The 20,927-nt window shown below is 36.5% G+C and overlaps 1 protein-coding gene across 18 annotated transcripts in view; it reads right to left on the reverse strand.

Moving 5' to 3' along the window:
* Positions 1–20,927, reverse strand: part of ABI2 (abl interactor 2) — a 71,687-nt gene that overhangs the window by 27,215 nt on the left and 23,545 nt on the right. For 7 of the 18 annotated variants that reach the window (XM_080400285.1, XM_080400288.1, XM_080400275.1 and 4 more), the window contains exons 2-4: positions 15,300–15,467; positions 7,351–7,527; positions 3,626–3,643 (exon numbers count right to left, since the gene is read on the reverse strand). In XM_080400285.1, the coding sequence (XP_080256411.1) occupies positions 3,626–3,643; positions 7,351–7,527; positions 15,300–15,467 (363 nt within the window). The remainder of the gene's footprint in view (positions 1–3,625; positions 3,644–7,350; positions 7,528–15,299; positions 15,468–20,927) is intronic. The other 11 variants (XM_080400286.1, XM_080400289.1, XM_080400277.1 and 8 more) reach the window with 2 other exon arrangements.

The following is a 20,927-nucleotide window of genomic DNA, read 5'->3' on the forward strand; positions in this document are numbered from 1 at the left end:
AGTAAGTTGGTATTTGCCAGAAATTGCATTGTTTCTGATAACATTTCCCCTAGCTCTGCACAGCTGGAACTATCCAGATGCAACTAATTGAATTAGACAGTGAAAGCAGAGGAATGCATCAGTCTGTTGGTGGTTGACTGCAGGTTGCAGGACCCCACAGGTTTGTGGCTGTTGTAGTCAAGAGCTTGCAAATTCTTTGAGGAAAATCTGGCAAAACAGAGCCTGCAACCAAAACCACAAAGGGGTATTGCTGCCCTTTCTCACAACTGCCAAAACAGTTCACCACTGTCTAAAAAAAAGAAAAAATTAAGAGAGACAATAAGTAATGATTTGGGCACAAAGCTCAGGGGAAGAAAACCCAAAAAGCCTCCACATGACAGCTGACTGTTCTAAAAGCAGGAAGCCAATCCTGTGAACAGACAAGGAGTGCACAGCATCTGCACAGAATGCATGCAGGGATTTTTCCCAAATTTTTTTGCCTCTGTTTAAAAAGGGTACAACAGTATTTCATCCAACATTTTCTGTATTGAGCTACAGCGTCAGCTTACAAAGGTAATGTCTGATGACTTCAAGACATGATACGGGACTGACTAGAGGCCTTAGAAAATGATCATTTTAAATTAAGGACTTATTTGTCCAATTTCTAGTTTTGGCAACTAGTTCTTCTTAGATCCCAGTGATTAAATCACCTTCTTATGGTCCTAAAAATAAGACTGAGTTTCCTTCACAGTTACATTTTTACAAACATTTAGAAGATTGAGCTTTTTTAGCACGCCACTGTATAAGAAATTTGTAGTGAAATAAACTGGTTAAAAGAGAGAAATCCTGCATTCTACTCAATTCAATTCTTGGGAATGTTCTCATGAGTAAAACAATTCACCAAACAAGAAATGCTGAAATACACAGTTGGTCAGATATAACAGCTAGACACCAGAAGTGAAAAAAATATTTGCACCAATGCACTGTGTATTTACGTGGCTGTAAGGCACTTACCCGCAACAAAGATTTCAATCCACATTTTTACTCTTCTGAAGAACATCTCATTGTCAGGTCAACTACCAAAACAAAGTGGGTTTGTTTGTGTGAAATATCTGCTATCCAGTTTTTTTGGGGAAAAACAATCAAACCTCAGGAGGAGCTACTTCTCACAGCCAAAACTGGACTCAGATCAGAATTTTTTAAGTGGTGCTTTATGGTCACATTGATTTTCTAGAACTTTCAGGACGTCACAAGAATCATCTTTTGGCCAAAATCTAGTAAGAAAAAGTGTCCCATCAGCAATGTTCCATAGATTATATTCAGATACTTCAAGCCGCCACCCAACCTACTGGAGCAATTTTACACCTGGCTCCAGCAAAAACAACCTAAGGCTGAATGAAAACTACCTTCCCGTGCCTTGTCTAACTAAACCATATGTTTGTCAGTTGATAAACCAGTTGATAGGGAAGTGAAGTATCTAAATGTCAACGATGCCTTGGCAAATGACAACAAGTATAAGGTTCAGCAAGTGGAATTACTTTTTTTACCACATCCACCTACATAAAGTAAATGAAGAACCAAGTCTGGTAAATACAAAAAAGTTTAAACAATGTCATTTTCAACTGATTTGCTGACAAGAGATGCTACAGATACTCCTCTGACTTGCAATTGGAATTTTCTTCTAAATTTGTTTGAAATTTAACTACCCAGACACAAGCACAGTTAGGCAGTTTAATACTGTAACTTATATAGTTATAAGTAAAAGTTATAAGTAAAAAACTGAGGTTTCTTTGCAGCCACGAAAAATAAATGCAGGGTAAACACTTCAATCTATTGTAATTGAAGTAAAATCATTATTCACACAGAACCAGGGTTAGTAGCCATCTTAAGCTTTCTTCTTTCAGGCTGATGCACAGTGACTATAGTGATACTTAAAGAATAAATTAAGTCCACTGAGAGGTGCTGCACTTTGCCTTTTTTTTTAACATTATTTTTTATTAAACTCATGGTTTGGCAGTGAGAAATTGATAGACATATTGCGATTTCCCAGATCAAATTTCTGATCAGGTTAACTCTAGTAAAAATAAAGAAATATTTTAACTGGTGTTATAACAAACAACCCATTAAAAAAAAAAATCTCTGAAAAGCCTCTTATCACCACTGCAGATGATGCACAGGTATGGCAGTTCACACATAATCTATAATTATACAATTTTAAATTTATTTTAGGCTGGTCCTTACTTGTTTATAACTGCAACTGTAAAGAACAAAAAAAAAATTGAATTTGCAAACTGGTTTTTTTCAGCATTAGAAGTATCCATTTTGAGTGGACAGAAAGAGCCAGGGAGGCGATATGTTTTGCAATTTTCAAATAAAAAGCATTTAAATGCTACATGACTTGAAAGACTGTACCTTGCACACTTAGGTAAAACTAAATTTCAAATTACGTGAGAAATCTCTCATTTATTAAACATTTTCCATTGTGATCAGATGTGCTACATACACTTAAATACTTTACTAAAACTACCATCTGGACAATTCCATAGAAACATCACTGGGGTATCTACAGTAAATACCTGGGTTTACAGGCAAAATATGCAGGTTTTTCTTTTAGCTTTTTCCCGTCATGGAAAATACTTAGCCATGAAAAATACTTCACATTAACTTGAAACTTCATTTAATTAACATAATTGTACTACATATTAGTATTTTATGTTCTAAAATACAGTTCCCTCATTAAAACTGTGGCGGCTGCTACTAAAAAATTTTTGTTCCCTCTTTCTCCAAACCAGTTGCTCTTCAGAAGGGTGATGATATCACAACACTCAATAAAGGCTATAACCTATCTATTAATTACTGTGCTATGAACTCCAACACAGTACCATCTAACTTCATTTAACTGCTTGTCTAATTGATTCAATGCTTTTTATTGCCACTTCTGCAGCCACTAATGCTAGTAACATTTAAAACTCTTTATGATCCTTGAGAATTTGACATACTTCAGTCTGAGTTCTTTGATGCACTATTCCTTTAATATTCAACTAAATCACTTAGCTAGTTGTTTAAGGGCTATTAAATATTTTACACATCTATAAAATTTGTGAAAATTCCCATATGAGTGTCTCAGTATTTAAAAAGTGCTAGTAGCTTTTGAAAAAATTAATGATACTGCAACTTTAAAAAATAATATACAGATTTGAATTTGTAACGCACCTTTGAAGCTCATTACCTGAGCAATCTCACACTGAAACATGAATCCAAATCAAATCATAACTTACACCGTATATAGTATAAAAAGAATATTACACAGGGGGAGGCTCATATTCAGCTCCTATCTGCTCACTGCATCTTTTTGTCCACGCATGGTTAGCGTAACATTCCTCCCCTGTAAATGATGTGGTAGTTACACTGGAGGCAGTCAATATTTTGCCACATTTTCAAAAGAACTGTGCTACCTTCCTTACATAAATACATCAATTTATATCACAAAATATTTATCTGCAATGAAATCATTCAACAGAAGGTCTGACACAGGAGGGAGAGTGGGTGTTGTTTTAAACTATCAGTAACAATCACATTAATCATCTCCCCGTGTGTAATAGTCTTGGTAGAGTAAGAATGGAAATCCAGCCCTGGGGTTTCTTACCTTAAATCTAAGCAACCACTTAATGCATAAATGGAGCAAATAAAAGAGGTAAGGAAAAAAAGCATTGAAAGGTTAGTTGGAACTTCAGGATATGAAGAGAAAGGAAAAAGAAAAAAGTTAAGCATTCAGCATTAACAAAATAATGTATCAGTAGATCATAGAAAGAGTGGTTAAAGCAGAATGTGTCATGAACAGAAGATTTTCAAGCTGAAACTTTTAATATACATTGAACACAAAGCTTGCAGTTTAACACCTTAAAAACAATGCTCAAATGCTTGTACGCTGTTCACTCAAGTTCTTACAGTGCTAACAAAAAATCAGCTTTCAGAATGGATCATGAGATCTAGATGGATTAAGTTCAGAGATTAATTTATCTGAGCTGCCAAAGAGTAGCCTTATCGCTACCCTGAGCTCATTTAAATTGTTACATACATTACCATATTTAAAACTCACTGAAACAGAAGTCTTTAGAATATTATGCTAATATATGTTCTTCCCTAGACAATGCTGTTAGTTAACTCTTAACCTGATGCCACAAGATCTAACAAAGATAGAGGCAAATCATTACATATTGTAAGTAGTACAGCACTCTATATAGATACTGCACCACATATCAGTATTTCCTAAACCATATATTAAGACATTAACTGACAGCAGAATTAACGTCAAAAAGCTACCACTTAGGCTTTAAGTCCTACATCTTACTGGCACAATACCACGTATCTTCTTTCCCCATAATATTTTTTTAAGAAATACTAGTCTTTCCATATGAATATCACTTGATCTGTTTTCAGTTCAGCTAATCTAAACATATCATTAGATTTCTTACACTTTTTGTAACACCAAACATTAAATATGCAGAATCTCAACAGCGGAGCTGCCAGAGTGACCGCTCTGTCTGATCCCCTTAGAAGAGACCCTAATGTATTAAAAAAGAAACATGACCTGATTTATTAGAAAATCTCTTGTCTTTGAGTTTAAAGTTCCACAAATCTATTAACTAAAATGGTCTCTGCTCATACAGCTACACTGGAAAACCAGGTCCCTCTGCACAGGCCAGACTGGCCAGTTACATTCGAGGGTCCATGAGCAAAGACCTTTCCTCAGCAGCACTGCCTGGTAATTACAGTGCCTTAATACACCGCTTTGAATGGATCAAACTTCTTATTTTCACTCTCTTGACTGAAGAACTCTTTAGAGGGAAGAACAGATTGGAAGACTTTTTAACTCAGGAAACGTGCAAAAATTGAAAGCAAGTCTCTTCCACACAAAAGGTTCTTTAGATTTTTGCATCATTGTAGCTTCAGGGAGGGAAGATGCCGAGGGACTGCTGGAATGATAGAGTGGCACTTAATTTCTCTCTCACCTATTAAGAAACCATATTGTAGAGCACCTTTTCCTGCAGATGGTATTCACTGATGCTTCGAATTTCTGAATGGAAGGAACAGGTGCTCAAGAGCCTATACTACTTCTCTCAACATGGCATACTGGATTTCTTGGCCAAGGATGCTCCCTTTTTCTCCTATATTATTCTCTGTTCAGTTTACTATCTTTCTCCGGGGTTGCAATGAATGCCTGTGGTATTAATTCTCTGACTGTCCTGACAATGCATAATTCTGGGTCCAAGTACTAGAGGAGAAGCTATATAGCAGAAAAAGCAGAAAGACGACAAAGAATGCAGACTGAGGCACCCTGATGTTAACTGGAACTTTAATGCTCTTTATGCAGTAACTCCTTCTGAATACTCATTTGAAGGGACAATGCCACAGCTCAAGCAATAAAAAGCTATAAATAGGCAATTTCAAAGCTACTACCCCTTCTCTTTTTTTTTTTTTTCTTGGTTTTCCAGCCAGAGATCTAGTAAACTAATCTGTAGTTACTCAGGCAGAACAAAACCAACAGGTTCATAAGCACAACTGACTGCCTTCTTCCCATCAGCAAGACAGTGGTTCTTTCTCCTGTGCTGAACACAGGATTAACCTGATTGGAACATATCTATGGATATCCTGACAGCATGATTTCAAGTTCTCTGCTCTACTGTTTCACAAGTATACAATGCTTTTTTCGTTCTCTAAATAACTATAGTACATTGTAAATATCCTTTGTAAGATGTTTCAAGCATATCACAAGCATAACAAATGGATGCAAATACACATTTGAGTCATCATCCATTTGGTGAACCATGCTCTTTCAGAATAATTCATCGCATCTCAGTGAGTATGATTCTGCTACACTGAGGTAAAAGGGATACCAATCACAGTGGTTTAAAGCCAGTGCAGAGCAATTAAAAACTATTCTTTAATGAGTTCTAAAATAATCTCCTTAAAACAAAAGTGATTATTTAAATATTAGCAACAACAATCCTACAGGCTAATATACTCCATCCATATCCAGAAAGAGTTCTGCTGACCTGCATAAATTCAAAATTTATTAAGACTTCGCAGTACATTTTAATACAAGACTGATAATTTCCTGGTCAAAACTGTAGTTATTAATGCTGGGGTTCTTTGGTTTGGATTTCCAAATCAAACTCACAGACTCAATTGTCTTTTTAAAATCTTTTTAGTTACAAACTGAAGTTGACTCTTCTGGTAAGAAATGGGGAAAAAAGACTTTCTGTTAACAAACAGGATGTTGAGAAGACCATGAGTAAAATTTCTTAGTAAAGATATTTAAATTGCACTGTTCAGAATTTGAATTTTAAGAGTTTGGTTAAACAATCTATTGCCACTTGAACAGCTATCCAAGCAGACAGTTTCAATTGAACAACATAGATAACCTAATGCAGTTAGGTGTCAAGCAAAAGGAATTCTGGTGTACTTTGCCTGTAAGAAGCATCTTACCTTACTGCTACTTAGCAGGGTTTACAGATTTTTTAGTTTGTCACGTAAAAATGGCACTGCTTTGTGTTATTTACCTTTCTTCTCCTGGAATTTTAACACTGTCAGTGTTCTCATTTCCCTACTTGTTTCCCTGGCAGCACAAGTTAACAATGAGTTCACACCTGCTAAGACCATGTTTACATTCAGGATGTGCTTTTAAAAATGCATACCTAATCTCACACATGATACTACTGCTTTAATGTGCACTAACACTCGCATACAACAGCCACCAGTTATGCCTCAGTCTGATCCTTGCCCTGAAATTCCTCCTTTTTTCCTAGCCTTAAAAGGGAGAACCAGCTGGCTTCGAACTTGGCAGCAATATTCCCATTCTGAAACCCCATATGGAACAAAAGTTGTAGAAAACCCCTTTTAACAAAGCAAATCACAGGATATGGGTATAACTGACTGACAGAAGAAAAGGGACCATGTAATATCTCTCATGCGAACCCTTTCTTTGGGTGAGCTTCAAAGTAAACCAGTGGCAATTACAGCTGGATCATACTTTGTGGTGCTAAACCAGGCAGAAAAGTGATCCCTGGGAACTGATTCAAACAATAATAGCAACATCACACAAGTAGGTATTCAGAAGCATTTTAAAAGGAGAGACCCACAGCCCTGAATATCCTCAGAAATAAGATTCAGTGGGTTTTCAAGGTTTAGAAACACTAGGGCAAGGGAACTGGGAGGGGTAGCTGCAAATTGGACAACTCCTCTTACATTTATAGACATACTGGCCAGGCAAGGAGAAACTGGTATATTACCATGAAAAGCATTAGGTTATTTTGAAAATATACAAAGACAATGTATTTTCAGTTTGGCTGTTTTAACAATATCACCTACCTTCACTCCATGTCCAATATCATCTAGAATTGTATAATCAATAGGTTTCCTGATGTAGCGAACTGGTCGCTCCAAGTTAGCTGGTGCAATGATTTTGTGAGTTCTTGAGGTGTTTTTGTTTGTAGTCAAGATACCAATTTCTCTTCTAGCAACTTTCTCTTTGTGAATGTCCACCGTCTACAAAAGACGCAGTGTATTTACTAACAGTGGTATGCATTTGAATACAGAGTCAGTATAAAAAATAACTGAATCAGTTCCAATGTTTCGAAGATCTCTGTATACTGTGCTAAACACATCACTACATAGATTACATCATCTTTGTTTAATTTGCTGTTGAACTCTCCACCTCTAAACCCACATTAATAGCTACGGGTTCTTCGCATTTTCTGTTACTCTCATTCTTTCCAGTTCAGCAAAATTCCTTCTCCTTTCCGGTCTTAGTTCCCATTAATTTACTGATACTGTTTTATAAAATTCCTTCAATTATCCCTTTTAATTTTACAATTGCTCTCTTAGCCCATCTCTGAAACAGGGTCCAATTAGATGGAAGTGTAAAGATACCTTTCCAATGTTATCTTTAATGACCAGAAAAATAAACCATAGGCAGGTTTTATTATACTGTAAAACAGTTTGCTAAACTAGGACTGGTAGTCATATGACAGAACAAAAAAATTCACTCACAGACAAATCAACAAGGTATTTCAGTCATTACAAATCACTCCTCACAAAGCAATCATTAGATTTTAGAAGGTGCCCAGTACTAATTTAACCACAATGAAGCCAGTGGTTAAGCCCAGTGCTTTCACTTAGAACACCTAAGGCCAACACTGAAAACCTCTCCCTCCACTGAGTACCACAGGATCATCTCTAGTGTAAGACGAAGTCCTGATGAAAATTCATTGCCTAAAGACATGTATTTGAATCTTGCTTGGTTACAAGACTAGGAGAAACCAAGAAGTCTATCTATCCATCTATCCCTTCCAGGAAAATAAATCACAGTGCATGGACTTACTTGCATCATTTAAAACAAAAATAATGCCTTGCTCACAAAACAGTTTTCCTTATAAGAAATTTGCCAGAGTTGGAACAAATTTTAGCTACAGGCTAAAAAAAATGTAAGAAAACAGCCGGAAGCACCACTGCTAGGATTTCTAAACAAAAATGGCACCAGAAAGACTTTTCACACTCAGGAGACAGGCTGTGTAGTAATGAAGGAACAGGTACAAATGAGAACTCATTTTCATAACACTTTTTTTTTTATTATTTTTCTATGGGCAAGGACCACGGCAGTGGGGCAGTTTACACCCTTTTACCCTTTTGTTTGTGCTACTGATAGCAAAAGTAAAATGGACCCTGTATTACCTTCTGCAATCATCACAACCTTTAAAATTACAAAAAATTTAAAACAGAAAAACAAAAAACCAAACACTTCCAAGAAGTTGTTTCTTCACATTCTTTCCAGAGAAGAATTGCCAGAAATACCAGGAGCACTACATGAAAGCTTAAATTACTATCTATCAAGATTATCTAGTATTTTCCAACAACATATTTTCAAGATCTTGCAACTTTGTTAAATTCAGCTCTGAACACAACTCCGTCATGTACATTCCTGCCACCTCTAGTACCATGTGCCTAGACCTCTAAGGTTTCTACTAAAGTTGCACAGCTATTTCTTAAAACAAAGCTACAGAAAAATAGATTGTTCAAGGTCAAAACATACTGGCAACCCTCTCTTTGGAAAGCTTGAGTTCGTTATACAGTGATTTGAAATTTAATAGGGGTAGTTAAACTATCTGGGACACATCCTCCATCACCCAGATCTGGACAATATATAAACTCTGCAGAAATTCCTACAAGCTTAATAGAAACACATGTATTTCTACAACTGCTTAACATATAAACCACCCTCCAATCAATTTTGTCAAAGTCCTTCCTGAAGATCCCTGTGATGATCAGGTCTAGATACCATTCCCCATTACAGTAGTCTAGATCAGATCTTCACAGCTCTTAGGATATTATAGATTGTACAAGCACCCGGGCAAACAGAGCACATGAACATGTTCCAGGCCAGAGTACCAAAAATGCACCATTTGCATCAGGGAAAGATTCAATATTTTATCTTTCATCACAGGTTTTTATCCCTCCTCTGTGCCAGACCTTTGGTTTTGCAGCATAGTGGAAGGAGAAGTTCTGGAACAAGCAGCATGATACCAGAAATTGTCCTACAGAATCCTCACCTCATCTGTGGAGGACTTAAAAAGCACATGCTTTTTGATAAGCTAATTGTATGTGATTGCAACAACTTGGAGGACAGTCTCATGTTAAAAACCACTGAAGAATTAAATCTCTATGATTATCTCAGACTTTATCTGTGATCTAGACATGTCACTAGAGAACTGCAGAAACATTACACTGAGTCTTGTATGTTCTTTGTCTCACAGGCCTCTGATACCATTTGTTAAACAACCTCAGCTGCAACAGCAGCTGCACCTCAAATGCTACATATGATGTTTCAAGGGTACTGAAACATCAACATCTTACAGGTCTGAATATCGTCAAAATTAGTTCATGCCTTGGACACCACACTCTCAAAGCCTTAATTTTGATCTACAAATCAGAAACAAGGTGACAGTGCAGCGTCAGCAAGCTGATTTCTTCCTTTCTCTCCATTTCATGTGCTTGACCTCTGCAACATTAAAGATCTATTTAGTATTCTCTAATGCAATTATCTATCAATACAACGTGAATATAGGTATTTAATGCACGTGTTACTGTAGTGATGGTATCTTGGCACTGAGGAAACTTGTTTTCGTGAATGAAAAGTGGCTTTTTAATTATTCATAGGAGTTGTGAGTATAACCAGTTTCCTTAAAGACTGTGGTGATCAGTGAGGCATGACTAAAGTAACAAACAATGAAATGCTTAAGACTGAATTAAAACCTGAAGCTCGTCTAATGGGAATTCTCTTGCGTGATGATTCAGAACACCTCTTTTACCTTGAATAGCTATGGAAAGACTAAGAGTACAAAAAAGGCACCTAATTCTGGTACATACTCCTGAAATTGTATTGAAAAGCACTTTGCTGGCAGTTTTTTTAAAAAATTCATTTTCTTACTTCATAGACTACTGGAGTCGTAAGTTCTTAAGACACTTATAAAAATGCAGAAAGGAACACTGAGGTATTTGATTAGTAGAGAAAGCAACAAAGATTAACCTGCTACTGAAGAAAATGAAAACATTTATCCTCAACATGCAGGTAATTATTGTTTCCAGTACTAGCATAAATCCCTTGAGACAGGAGATGCCAGCAGAATGTTTATTCAGCACTTTAGAAACTTCTGTTACAAAGTTTCGGGGGTTACAGCAGGACTAACAGAACACCTGGCTTGGAAAGTCTGTCAAAAAAAACAGATGGGATACACTGAGCCCTTCTGTAACTTAAAACACTGTTTTCTAACAAGAAATTTCAACTTCGAAATCCAAACAGCATTGTTGTGCTTCTCCCCCACCCCCACCTCCGTTACCTATTACCTTTGGCAAAAGCTTTTAAATGATGGTTTGTTAGTCAGGCTCATTACTCTCATCTTTTCATATGCTTTCCAAAATACCTGTAGTAAACCAAGGGGTAGCTTAATGGGGGGGAAAAAAGTATACCCCACTGCATTTTTTTCTATTAGGAATTTTATGGCCAGTATGAAACATCAAGTTTCCATACTAAATTCAATTAAAATAGCCTCAAGGTCTGTAAAGATTAAAGCAGAAAAAAAAATAAATAATTTCTGGGATTCCAGAGTTAACGCTATTTACCAATTCACTTAAAAGTCACTAAACTAAGAGTTTTGAGAAATATTCTCATCTACCCGTAAGTGAATTTTCCTGCAGCATTAAGTTAGCACTTGCGCTGGCTTTGGTTGGGGTAGAGTTAATTTTCTTCATAGTAGCTGGTATGGGGCTATGTTTTGGATTTCAGCTCAAAACAGCATTGATAACACAGGGATGTTTTTGTTACTGCTGAGCAGTGCTTACACAGAGCCAAAGCCTTTTCTGTTTCTCATGCCATCCCAGCAGCAAGTAGGCTGGGGGTGCACAGGAACTTGAGAGGGGGGGGACAGCCAGGAAAGCTGACCAAAGGGATACTCCATACCATATGATGTCATGCTCAGCCATCTAAAGCCAGTGGGAGATTGGCAGGAAGGACACCACTTCTTTTCAAACCATGCTAAATTAAATTGATAAATTTATTGTTAGTCTGTGCTTTTAAATTTCAGTTTAAAAAAATCTTAGAAGAAAACATTGCTTAAAAATAGTGTTGTTGGCCCTTTATTTTTTATAATTGAATTTGATAGAATTTAAACTAATTAATTGCAAATTACCTTGGAAATTGGATTATTGCTTTAAAATGAGTAACTGTCTAATTTTGATGTTAGAAATGTGACATTAATTGCCTCAATCAGAATTGTATGTAATTTATATACAAAGAGGTCATAACAATACAAAAATGCTGAAAAGCTACTTTCTCCATGAACAGGTAATATATACTGTAGAAAATTAGGCACACATTACCATTTCTGAAAGAGTTTGGCTATTCTTGTAATTTACAAGAATAAGACAACTGACAACTGTTACAAGCCTTTACGGACATCAATGGAAGGTCCAAGTGAACTTCCCTGCAGAGACCAACCAGCTCACACATGTTGCTACAGTTCAGCTGAGCAACACGTACTGACCACAGGTAAATTCAAATCTGAGGTCTAGTCAATCCCTGTTCTCATGGCCAGTATCAGGGGAGTCAGGTTCTGTAAGAAGACAACACAGCAGATTTCTCCATCATGCAGTGCCACTGGAGGTAACTCATCACTACCATCTTTGTGATAACACGCTTCTTTACATCATTAGCATCCTAGTTTTAAAGTTGACCTTGCTAACAGAAATATTCTATAACTAAACCTGAAAAAATATTTTTCATCATCCAAATACTAAAACCTGAAAATCTGCCAGATTAATTTAAAGAATTTGGTCGTTAGCAACTTTTCACAGTGTCTGCTAACTCGAAAACTGCAACACAATTTTTTTAACAAGTATAAATATTTATACAGATTATCTGTACTTAGGTTTTAAATTTTCAGCCAAATATGAAACACTGCATATCATCTAGTTCTGGACAAGGTTCAAGAAGGCAAGTAAGAATAGATTCATCAGCTTTCAGACCAAATCAAAATAATCCTAAATTTTAAACCATTAGAACTTAATCACTTCCATAAAAATAGTTTCAATAGTAACAATTTCCTTATTCGGGACCTATATATAATCTGAAAAACCACAAATTATTATCAGCTTCCTTTTCAGCTCTTTCATTAAGTTGGCATTTAGAAGGAAACATAAAAAGTGATAGAAATCAGCATTATATCAATGAACAGAGAACTAGAATATTTATTTTCTAAAGTTCATCACATCTCTTCCAGTCTGTGCTACACTTGAACAAAACAAGCACTTTTGAAAAAAGTTTTCTTACTGAGAGATAAATCATTTTGGTCCCTTTTTGGAGAATATATGAAATACCAAATCAGAATTAAAAGCAATCTAGATATTGCAATTTGCATTAGTGTTTTCTAAACTTCAATCTCCGTACCTACTGACCAAAGCATTAAGGCTATGATGCACTGCGAGCAGATGGTAATTACCAACCTGCTCTCTATTCTGTGTTACTGGCATCATTTCAAGTCTGACTGACTGAAACTGTAATTTGGTAATAAGGTATTATATGATGAGGCATTTTAAGTGGTACTAGAAACAGTCCACTAAACTTTACACCCAAGATAAAAAAAGACCAAGGAAGTCTTCTGCAAGTTAGACTCGTTCCAGGAGAACCATAATCAAATTTCCTGAAAATAAATAATTTATTACACAAAAAATGTAACAAAATAAATTCATTTTTTTAAAAAGAAAAATAACCGTCTACAACATTGGTATCATGGGATGAAACAATTTCTGAACATATCCAATTCAACTTTATTAAGTTCCTTGGATCAACACACTTCATGTATGTAATATCCAGAATTCAAATACTGTCTGCTCCTCTGGTAACATTTCTTCCATGAAGATTTGGGGAGCATCCTACATATAGATGACGCAGACTCAAAATAAAACAAAAAACAAACTCAGTTTTCACTTTTACAGCAATATTTAAAAAAAAAAAAACACACAAACTTTTTTTGGTTGTTCAAGTGCAGCCTTTGAATTTTGGCAGATACATCTTCATTAGCTATTGGGCACTGGTAATTTAGTGCTCCATTTTAAATAACTAGCCATTCTGCATAAATGCTAAAGACAATTTTACCTAGCATCTCAATCTGCATAAATCTCAGCCTCTCAGAAGGAAAAAATTTAAAATGCTCCTGCCCTTCCACAAAAGCTAATTTACAGAAACAGTCTGACAAAATGAACTTTCTACATCTATAAAATGCAAAATCCAGTGAACTCTGAATATTTTTATTCATATTACAGTCTTTTCTGTCAGGCTTTCAAATAGTTGAAATACTTGTCAGCTGTCACTAGACTGTCAAAAAGCGCAGACACAAGCACACACACATACACAGAGGTATATACACACACAGCATATATATAGCACATATACGTACACACACACAGAGTAATTTGCAACATTTTCTGGGGAAAAAAGTTAATCCACGGACAACTTAATTACAAGAGGCATGTAGAAGAAGAAATCAAACTTCTCAACTTATTTTTGAGGATGCAGTTGCATGAGATAACTGAGGCAATCTAACAGCATACTACTACCAGAAGAGAAAATCCTCCCCACATCTTCCTTTGCACCTGCTCTGGAATTCATCTGACCTCCCAGTGAGCTGAGTCAGCTCATTAAGTTAGCATATAAATTATTCAATTCTTTCACTGGTTCAAACCTCTATTAGAGTTTAGCAATCCTTCCAGCACCAGCAAATCAACAGATCAGTTCAATCTGCTAATTTCCCACCTTACACAGCTCCTACTTTCAAATGTCTTTCTAAATACCAAAATATTCTTGATTTTAATTTATTATGTTATTGCATGGAGATCAAGAAATCCTAGCAGCAAAAATGTATTGGTCAAATAAGACACAAAATATTCAGTAAGGATGTCAACCAACCCTCCAGTAACAGAAAACCAGAAAGTGCTGTACCATTGCTCTAAACTTCTCTTTTAATCCATCACTGGCATGTAAACCTCTACTAAATCTATTATCTATCCTCAGCCCACTCTGGCAGCCAAAATTCTCTCATCAGTAGAGATGGGACAGGGATTCCTGATAATAGTAGCTTAGTCTATTGCTGCTCAGAAAAACAGCAATGGCAGGAGTTCTGCAGCCATACACAAACTTGAAGCATTAATTTTGCCTTCTGTTCATGTAATCTCAAAGTTTTATTAAAAAAAGCCAGGAGTAAACTACTTTTGCCATCTCTGCTTTTATCGTTAGATGCCAGTATTATAGCAACAGGAAAAGTGAAAAGATGACAAGTATTGTTTTCCACCATCTATTCCATATTTCTTTCCCTTAATTTTAAGTGCCTCTAGCCAATAAATACCAAGTAAAGTCAGTCACCAAATAGGATTTGGAAAGCTTAATTTGTCCCTTAACATAAGATTCTGATTTTTCCATTAGTGATTTTTCTGTGCTTTTCACTTACGCAGAATGGCCCCCTATCCACAGAACAAACTGGCAAAGAATGCAATTAAACTCTTAGCTTATATAAAATGTTCACACTAACACAGATATCCAATCACATAACGAGAGCCATTCTCAGAATTACTGTAAGAAGAAACACATCCTTCTGTTTTAAATGTGACTATTCTCATTCACAAAATGTCAGGTGAGTTTTACTTGCTATGAATACATTTCAAAAACAAAAACAGGGGCGGGGGGGTGGGGAGAATCCAGAAAAACATCTCACTTGTGAAATATGGTTGATTGAAGATTCCATGCGTCGAAGTTGGGATGCTTGGATATCCAGCATTTGGAGAACATTGTTGGCCAAAGTGTTGATCAGATAGGCTACACTTGCTAACGACTGGGTTGTGTAGGCTTTGGTTTCTTCCAGGGCTCGCTGCTTATCTGCTGACTAAAAGCAGAAATAAAAGGGTTATTTAGTAAAGTCTCTCACACAAAGATTCTCAGAATGTACTCCTTTTGCCTGTCTTTAAAGATCAAGGAATTCTACATGTCAAACTAATTCTACAGTTTTTCCACCTTTCCATTCATTCTGCAAAAGATACTAACTTTGTATTTTAAGAGTTTCTATACTTTATGAAAGGAAATAAGCTGATATACAACATACTCATCTTTTCCTGAAATACTTAAAGTGAAACTTTTTATACTGTATTTTAGAAATAACCATTAAAAGCACTCTGAGGTACTTTTTCTTTTCTTCTTCTAAACTTCATACTTCAAATAGATCTCGTAACAGCCTGCAAGGGTCTGCCAAGTACCATACTCCTCATCCCTCCCAATTATTTAGACCTCATTGCCACAAATGGTAGTTCACAGTGAATTAACTATAATTACTCTGTTAAAATGGCAGCTGAATAAAACGTGAAGGGAATAATTTTTAAAAAGAACAAGTCCGTGTTTTCTATTCAAACATGTTTTGTGCTTTTTGACATTGTCAATATTTTCTTCTATGAAGAATCATAATGCTCCATTTTTCTAGTAGTAGAGCACTCGAAAATATTTAGGCTATCAAGACAGAAGACATCCATTAGAAGTTTAAAAACATACATACATTTCAAACAACATTAAAAATAATAACCTAAGAGTCTAGCTGTCAAGGTCCTGTGTTTCTCCTTCAATAACAGTTAATTTTAGAAAGATCTAACTCAGTACAAAGAACGCAGATTAAAGCACTGGTAAAACAAACAATTAAGATGCTAGGAAACTTTTCAGTTTCTGAGACTTTGGAATACACCGAATTTCACTTCTAGGTGATCTTTAGCCACCTCACAGGCTGATGATGCTGTTTCTAAAATAGTTGACAAATGTTCTCTGTTCCCAACTGCCATTATAAATCTGTATTTCATAATTTCCTTTCCTTTATATATTATTCACATAGGTTGGGTATAAAGGTTCAAGAAATGTGCTTTTATTACAAGGGGGGGGAATAGAAAGACATTCAACATCTTTCAGCACAAACCAAATCTACCATCCATTTTATTGTATGTACTTTGGGAAACACCGAAAGAAAGAACATGTCTATTTCAGGAAAATAATTGTTACAGCCCAAGGTACTTCCTGAGACCTTGTAGTAAGGCTCTTAAAAGAAGGTTGCTAGCTTTCAAAAAAAGACCACCAGCCAACAAACAAACAAACAAACCCAAAAACAACCACCACACATGTAAACACAGACACAAGACTTCAATTAAAAGCTCACATGAAAGATATTAAATACTTTTTCTTTTCTGGAAACCTCCCTGGTGTCCACAAACAATGGTGACTTGGTTGGCCTGTCAGCATTCCTTCTTGCAGGCCACACTGCTACCACTTCCTAGCCTGCTTCTACAAAGGAGGACGGTAGCAGCTGCTGTTCAGCCATACCAGAGCCGTATGCACGGTGGTGCAAGAGGGCGGAATGCTGCAGAAGGTAAGCATTCTTGCCTGGCTGTTTCTTTCCCAATCAGCAGACAAAACCAGACCCAGCACCAGAAGGAACTGAACATTTTAGGAGACGGCTTCTTAGGGCATGGTATTGATAATGCTCCCCGACAAAGCACACCTGTAAAGGCTGTCTTACATCCAGCTATAAAGAAGTTAAGATAAATGCTATCCCCAGACCCCATTTAAGAACTCCTGACTTTTAGCCAGCAGGCTTTTATATAAAAGAGCTCTAAACTCAGCTTAAGGACTCCCAAATGAAGGAATACAGAGCTCTTTGCCTCTACTCTCACACTGTTGGTTTATAAATCCACTCTTTCTTTCCATCTCCCTACTCATAACCTCCGCTCGGTCTGCAGATCTCACTACAGCAGGCACATATACTACTGGGAACTTTAACAGCTATTCAAGCAGCTTCTGAATGGCAAAAATAAAAATGACCAGAAGCTTGTCAGTTTTGCTCTGCAGCTGCTGATAGTCTATTTATAGAAACTGCTGATTTACATGAGCACACTGTACATCCAGAATAGCAGAGCAGAAGCCAGCAAACACAGTATTTTTTCATTAAAAGCCAAAGTGTTTAAGAACAAAAGGAAAACAATCTATCATCTTGGAAATTATGAGCCTCTGCTATGGTTTTACTGCTTAAAGAAGCACAAATATGAATACGTGTTCAGAGCTAGTCCTCCCACTGATGTCACCCAATAGCTAAACTCAAGTCATCCCCATTCACACCAGTTCAAATCAGCAAGGAACTGGTTTCTCAATGTTCAAACACATTACAAATTTCATAAAACAGCAATCCTATATAAACACATTTTGAACTGTTATTGGCACAAAAAAATACAATTTGTATTTGGCTGATAACCTGAACAACTGTAATTTGCTCTGCATGCCTTTATAGGGAGCCCAAAGTTCTCTGAAGCAAACTTCACTCACGCTTGGCACAGCAAAATTGAAGTTTGAACTTTCTCCCTGTATATGGAAAGATGCAGAATGTGTTGAATTTTCAAATTAAAATTACTATTTGAATGTACTATTGTCAAGCCACTTCACAACAGCAATAAAAAAATAATTAATGACAGCATTTTAAAACAGTCAAGTTTACCCTAAAAACCTTCAAGAGGTGAAAACCTGAGTCTAACACAATAACTAGGAAAAACAGCCTGGAATACTTACATCAAATCTAAAGTTCCCCTGAGGAGATATAGTAATAAACGTCAGTTAAAATTTAACTTGAAATGGTAAGTTGTGTTTAGCACAAAATCTAACTTTTAATTTGGAAAGCAGATTTCCAGAGATGGTATCTTATATGCTCCTATGTAACAAGCTCCCAATGAATACTCCCGACGGACACCTATTTATATTGCTTAGAACTGCTGCCATGCTCAAACCTAGCAATGGATTTCAACAACTAAACAGTAAACTGATAATGAATCCGAGTATGTAAACTAAAGGGATTTCTGCAAGTAAAATAATGATTCCAAGTTATCAGTAAGCCAAATTCAAACATAACCCTTATCAGACTAAGATCTGATACTCTGATATTTGGAACACAAAATACCAGCCAATGTGCTTCACACTCGACTGTAAGGCAGACAAAAAGTTTTTCAATATCCACACCTACCAAAATTCTTTAGTGATAGATAAAAACACTAATTTGGTCCTAATCAAACTCATAGCCTCTCTACAGCAGTTTCAGTAACCTCTGGAAAACTGTTTTACGCAGAACACTGAAAACACAAGAAACATTCTGCTATGTTCATTATAACAAAATGAAGACTTGTTACTGTGAATACTTAAGAACATTAACCAGAGTCCCTGAAGCCATCCAGTTCTCAGACACACTGCAGTCAGCATGATCAAGAACTGGTAGCAAGTTTTCAGTGCCCTGACCTAAATTAAATGCCATGAAACAGACCACTGAATATCTCTCCATTTCAAAGTCTTAAAATATCTTGAATCTAGCACTCACATCAAAATTATGCATGCCTATGAAAAAAAAAAGGACATTGTAACATTTAGACACACACCACTCTTAGGGAAGCAATGCTTCCAACTGTTAGATCAGCTTGATCTATACTTTTTTTTAATGGATACTAATTTAAGAAATAAAAGCCATTTTTTGACAAGTCAGTCTTCTGCAACACTGTCAACATAGGCAGCTTCTCACTCCTAGTCCTAACACATCCATCCCATTGTGGAAGGACTGTATTTGTAGGCCTGCATGGTGGATTGAGTACCTAAGCTAGTTTACAAATAACCTAAGAAACAAGTGGTTATTTTAAACTCCTGTCAATTCCATCATCTTCCCTGACATGCAAGCTTGCAAACACTTGCCCTAGCAAAACTTAATAGACACCACAGAGGAAAAGCAAATCATGTTTACTGAACTATGGTTTGAACACCTAATCATGATATTACGGAGACTCAGGTTCTAGTTTCATCAGCAGTACCTGTGGAAGTAGAGGTTCCCAACACAAACTGCATATTCCCTTTGCTGTAGTGAATTAGACCAGGAAGCAAGTCCAAAATGAAAATTATCTGATCCATAAACCACATTATGAGTTTTCCCTCATGTAAGCCACTGCATAGCCATAGGAACACAATGAAGCACACAATCAAGAATAAAGAGGGAAGAACCATCCAAAGTTGCTCAACTTACTACAGAAAAGGAACAAGTGCTGGAAAGTAGAGATCACTGCAGTTTTGCCAGCCTTCCAGTATATATATAGAGAGAGAGACAGCGCACATTGGTTTGTTTTGGTTTTTTTGTTTCCACAAGACCTGTGGACAGTGTCTCATTTGTTTCCCTTAATATTTTTCCATTAACTGTATTAAGAATGCTGCTACATCTCCACCACTTAAACTTCCAGCTTCAACTTTTCAAAGCTAAGAAAATAATTAAGCATCACAGGTGGATCATCTTCACAGACTTAAAAATAAAAAATGTTTGGATCATTGATGTCTTCTGTGCCCACGTTATCCAATTTACATGCAGCAGCTTAGCATCTATTGTGTTTATCATTTTTCTCCACACAATGCACACATCAGGTGGTCCACACTGAGTCACAAAGCAGCATCCTTTTCCCCTGCTCTCAACAGTAATTATAAGCACCATTTTAACTCGCCACAGAGAGCTCATCTGATGCTCCTACCAGCTACATATGGGGTGAGGATGATGTCAGCTGCTACTGGGAGAGGTTACCTCTGCAGCAGCAGGAAGCGGTACCCCATGCACCTAGACACAGCAGCAACCATTGCTCTGTACAGCTCTCCCCTAGAGAATGTTTTCCACTTGTAGGAAGCACCCACTACTAAAACAGTTGTTTTGCCTCCTCCAGAAAACAAAACAATAGACTAGATGGAAATATTTCACAGGATGGATCCAGTCTGAGAGCTACATCACAGACTACAGTGACTACTCTATACAAAGCTGGGGCTTTTAGATAACAGAAGATCAAAGTCATTCAAGTCAGCTACAAATGCCCAGAGTTTACATCCAGTCAGAAAAGGCATGTATTACATACATAGTGCGACAGTATGTGCTTGCTTTCAGACACTAGAAAATTAATAACAGTTTGTGCTTCCACATGATGGTCCAAACAAAGATGGACACTAAGTCTAACACAGCTCAGGAACTATGATGAAAATATTTATTTTTTTTTATATTAAGACTGTATAACCCAAATTGCTAGCATTAGAAAGGATGTGGAATTCAACCTGCACTAAGTGCAAAGATGACTACTTTTCGTGTCAGAATGCAGAGCCTAGGCATCACTTTTTCTAGCCACACTGAAAGTTCCATTTACATAGCACAATTACATTACCAGATTTGAAACAGAAATGGCCTGGACTGCTAATATATCCTTTTACTTTAGGAATTAAACCTCTCAATGTTTTTTTTTCCTCCCTAAGAAAATACCAACTTTCG

This window comes from Falco punctatus, assembly GCF_963210335.1.
Source record: "Falco punctatus genome assembly, chromosome: 8".
NCBI classification, from domain to species: domain Eukaryota; kingdom Metazoa; phylum Chordata; class Aves; order Falconiformes; family Falconidae; genus Falco; species Falco punctatus.